Source organism: Hippocampus comes, unplaced genomic scaffold (genome assembly GCF_001891065.2).
Source record: "Hippocampus comes isolate QL1 unplaced genomic scaffold, H_comes_QL1_v1.1 scaffold452, whole genome shotgun sequence".
In the NCBI taxonomy this organism is placed as follows: domain Eukaryota; kingdom Metazoa; phylum Chordata; class Actinopteri; order Syngnathiformes; family Syngnathidae; genus Hippocampus; species Hippocampus comes.
In genome coordinates, this window is record NW_017804849.1 from 10,198 (window position 1) to 15,282 (window position 5,085).

Below are 5,085 nucleotides of genomic sequence, written 5' to 3' on the forward strand. Positions count from 1 at the left end.
TCTCGTAAAGAAGGATAGCCAATGACAAAACAGGCAATTTAATTTTTGACAAAGTGAACTCAACCATGGCCATTGTCACTTCACTTCTAACAAAATACAGTTGTGCCTTGAAAAACAAGTTTAGTTTGTTCCTTGACGCTCATAACTCAAGTAATTCAGATCTCAAATCAGCTTTCCCCACTGGAATGAAAGAAAAAGGAAAGTAAAAAATGTGTATTGTACTTTTAAATGAGAAGTTTAACACTCTATCATGTGTATTTTACCGAAACACATTACATGATTAAATGAAATTACCCCAGATTTAAACCGTTTTTTTTTTGTCACACTGCATCAATTGAATGGTACGGAGCCCCCAAGGCACAGGTGCCCATTTCGTCAATCGCGATCGACCGGTAGATCGCGGCCTGGTCCCAAGTCGATCCGGAGGGGTGTAGAGGAGAAAAAAAACAAACCAACCATTTGTGTGTCTTTGTGCATGTTAGTAAGATATTTTTTGTGTTAATGTACACTGCACCATAACCAACCTGTCTCATTTTCATAAAAAACTATTTAAAAAATAAAATAAAGCCGGTTAATCTTTAACCTACGGCGGCGCGTGACCTGCGTCACCAGAAGTTGTTCGCGCTCAGCAGTCTGCAATTGCAGCTTACGACCAGAGCTGTTGCGCTACATCTTTTCTCGTTATTATTCTCATTCAGTTTCTTTCATGTACAATTCACCGAGGGCACGGGCAAAGAATAGGAATGTAGAGGGCCCAGGGAAGCACTTTAAACAGTACGTGTGAGCAACAATAGTTAACAGGCTGCAAAAGTTCGTCACATGCCTCCGTTGTCAGGCTGTTGCTCATCACGGTGCGCGTGTGTATGTGCGTGCGTGTGCGCGGTCACGGGTCGATCGCGGGAGGTTGGTTGATCGAAAAGTCTATCTTCGTTCCAAAAAGTTTGGGCACCCCTGCCGATTTGGTACTTCCGGGTCAGCTTAGCTAATGTCAGCTTCACTCTCATGCACGGCTGATTGAGAGACGACACTACTTTGGGGAAGGAGACACTCATGGATGAGAATCAACAACAGATTTCATGTCTTTGTATTTCATGCTAATTATCAAAGTAAAATTCAATGAAACTCACCAACAGGTGAAAACACGCCACGTTTGTTGTTTTCAGTGACCAGGACGATGACCCGGAAGTACATCAACGCCATTAAAAAAAGTTTGTAATATCTCGCAATCTTTGCGAGGGAATGCAAAATTTTGCAAGGGAATGCAAAGATGTTTTTTCTTCTTTGTCCCCTTTAGGGCTCCATAGAATGGCCATTATCTATAGTGCTTGCCTTGGCCACAGGCAGATAGAACGAACTGTCTCAACCCCTCTTAACTCATCAATATATCATGAATATTCGTTGTTCTTCACCTCAGATAAAGAAGATGACTGAGGCTTGTTCCATTGTCCCCATGTTGGCACTTTTTGTTCATTTCTGTCCCTAACCCTTGCTAAACGGATTATAGAACATTACAGGAGACACTAATTATGAGCATAAACCTAGCGGACTAAAAGTCTAAACTATGTGGTTGTTTCACATACACAAGGTATAATTCATATTTATTTGTTGCTTAAACTTCAACTGCGAGTGGAACAGCTTGAAGCCTCTTTTTGAAACAACTGTTGACTATTTCCCAAAAAGCGGTGATTATTGAGTTGAATTGTTTCACTGTCATCATGTGGCGCTCATATCAAGAAATAAGTCATAAGTTGAGTGACTCATATCTCAAGGGCACCAATGAAAGACAAATATAAACATTTTAGGTGGGGGGCAATTACTTGTGGTTTTTCGCTGTTGGTGGCAGGGCTTGCGGGGGAAACGGTAAAGTTTATCCAAATGTATCGCTGCCGAAACGCTTGAAAAGACAATCGTTGATGGGTCGCTTCTTCTCAGTCATCCACACAGATATGCAGATGGTTGGCTGCTCTGAGGCGGAAGGAGCAGTCTATAACTCTGTGGACGACGAGGACAGATGGGTTGTCGATTTCACCGCCGACAGGGTTGTGGATACACAGCCCAGCTTTGTGGATCACGTCAGCTATGCCAAAGATACTTTTCAGTGGGCAATGGTCAATCTAATCACATGCAGAGGAAACCTCAACATAACCCAGAAAGCATTGAAGGATCAGCCACTAGAATCTGGTACTGTAACGCCACCAACCCCGAGTGTGTGAGAGAATGTGTGTGACAGACACATTGAGACACAGAAATATGGAGACACAAAGATATTGACACCAAACCACACAATCTAAGACGCATATGAGCACAAACAAACATAAAAAGACACGCATGGACAGACAAATATTGAGACACACAAACATGAACACAAAGTTGGGCGCATGGAGAAATACACACACACACACACACACACACACAATATTGGGTGCCAACACACATGCTTTTGTCTTTTCAGATCCTCCCTCCCATCCCATCGTCTACCCGAAAGACAACGTGGCTCTCGGAGAGAAGAACACACTCGTATGCCACGTGAGCGGCTTCTTTCCGGCGCCCGTCAAAGTTCACTGGACCAAGAATGGTGAACCGGTGGCGGGCGCAGTGAGCCGCGCCACCAGCGCCTTTCCCGATAAGGACGGCTCCTTCCACCAGACCTTCCAACTGGACTTCACTCCCGCACAAGACGACATCTACTCGTGCGTGGTGGAACATCCGGCCCTGGAGCGTCCACGTAACACCTTCTGGAGTGAGTGAGCATCGCAAGCGAGCGCTCGGCTTGCAAAATTTTCCAGCTTGGAGATTTTCCATGGGAAGCAACAGGAATGTACAAAATCACAATCATCTTTCCCCATTGAAATGAATGCAATGCCATTAATTCCTGCCAGCCTTCCCGTCAAAAAAAAAAAAATTCTTGTCTGGTATATTTCAATGAGGGGGGAAAAAATCACTTTATAATAGTGTATGCGATTAAAAAAAACAAATTGTAGACAGAATTGTAAACAAATGAATTGCCGCTGTTCTTTCTTTCTGGTTTACCTGCTTTGGCCACCTCGGGTGGGACTAATAAGACAGATGTCCGTTGAGTTTTCTCATCTCCTCTCTCAGTTCATCACTGCGGCAGTAATATTTCGCTCTTTGCAGATGATAAATAACGTGACTGTGGGTACCGTTATATCTGTCGAGATATGTTGGTGGATCATTTGTGTTAAATCTGTTTGTTAAAGGGTTACAACATCATAACATAAATGCTCATTTGTTTTAGCATTAAGCTATTGGACTGATCAATGTTTTGGCATTTTCCATGTGTGCAGGTTATGTGAAAAGCAAATGTTACTACTTTGCATTTGTGTCATGTGAGGTTTATGTTTATAAAAAAAAAACATTTGTTTTTTTGTTTTTGTTTTTTCCGATGGGGGCTGGAACGTATAATTGCATTTCTATTAATTTCACTGCAGAAAGATGACATGATTGTTTAGTGATTCAAGTGTGGTCACAGAGTAAATGAAGCTGCTGTCTTGAGGCACCATGTAATTCAAAAATTTGCCATCTGAACTTCCCTTGGAAATGTAGCAGTCCTTTTCAAGCGCTAATGCTAATGCTAACCGCAATTTCCTGTTTCCAGCGGTGAAGGTGAACCAGCCGGGTATCGGAGCCACCGTCTTCTGTGCACTGGGGCTGACTGTGGGACTTGTGGGCGTGGCCACCGGAACCTTCTTCCTCGTCAAAGGAAACAAATGCAACTGATTGGCTGGTGCACGTTATGTCTTCACTTATTTTTTTCCTGCTTGAATAAAAAATACAGTGAACCCCAGTGTATTGCAGAATATGGATGCATTTTTAAACAACAAAATGTACACCCAAACATTATGATTAGGGATGGGCCAGTACCGATAGCAGATATGGGTAACAGTCTGATATTGGCCTTATTTTAAGGTATTGGGTACTTGTGGAGGCTGCCGATATCAACTACCAATACTTAAGGCAAAACAAATCTGGCATCGAGTAAGTCCTCCTCAGTAGTAGGTGGCGCTATGCTGTGATGAATATTACCTGTTAAACAAGGAAATGTATTTGTTCACATAATTTTGTCATTGTGTTTAATTTTTTTACATAAAAATAGAGGTACTGACACTCTGTATCGGCGAGTACTCAGAGTGAATACTCTACTCATACAGCCGTACCTCGGTTTTCGACCGTAATCCGTTCCGGAACGCTGTTCGAAAACAATTTCTTCTGAATCCCAAACTATTTCATTAGCTCATGATTTGGGGCTAATACACTATGCAGAAATAACAAAAAAACAGTCGGATTTGTGTAAATCACAACAAACACGTCTGCTCACAATGAACGTCACACGAGGAAGCGTCACTTCCTCATGTAAGGAAGCCGAGAGGAGTCGAGTGGCGTATTCGGGTTTGCTCAATTTGGTCGAAAACCGGCTTTCGGTCGTAATCTGAAGCGTAAAAAGACTCAAAATTTCTGGTCGAAACCCGATTTGGTCGATAACAGAGACGTTCGAAAACCGAGGTTTGACTGTACTGACAAAAAGTGGTCTTGGACATTTCTAAATATAAAGACAAACATTCACGATCTTAACGCTAAGATAACAAAAAAATGGCATTGATACCGTCAAACACGGATGTCAAACTCAAGGCCCGGGGGCCAGCTCTGGCCCGCCACATCATTTTACGTGACCCACAAAGGCAAATCAAACATGTCAACTTCCTTGATGCTTACGAAAATCTCGAACAAAATTTTAAATTCTCACATTTAATAAATAAGAGACATGTTTTTAGCGATGTCACATAGAATTTTTTGCAAATTTACTTTAGGCCAAACAAAAAAGATAGCGTGTTTCCGGTAACATGAAATTTCAGCATAGGGTCGGTAGGTCGGGGGCCCGGGGCGTGCCGCCGCCTCCGCCGTCCTCCGCCGCCCTCGGTTTTTACTCGGCCCGTGGTGTTCATCAAATAGTTCGCTTTATTTTTTCGATACATCAATGGATGCAATTTTCTTAACATTACAGTCCGTGCACGCGACTGTAACACAGAAAACGCAGTTTAAAATGTCGTCGGAGATAGCGACCGCCGC

General features: G+C 42.8%; 1 protein-coding gene across 1 annotated transcript; it reads left to right on the top strand.

Moving 5' to 3' along the window:
- Positions 1 to 1,796: 1,796 nt before the first annotated feature.
- On the top strand, positions 1,797 to 4,213 carry LOC109521287 (H-2 class II histocompatibility antigen, A-U alpha chain-like). The gene is made up of 3 exons (XM_019879073.1): positions 1,797 to 2,181; positions 2,453 to 2,740; positions 3,617 to 4,213. The coding sequence occupies exons 1-3, from the start codon at positions 1,914 to 1,916 to the stop codon at positions 3,736 to 3,738; spliced, it is 678 nt and encodes a 225-aa protein (XP_019734632.1). The 5' UTR covers positions 1,797 to 1,913; the 3' UTR covers positions 3,739 to 4,213.
- Positions 4,214 to 5,085: the final 872 nt, after the last annotated feature.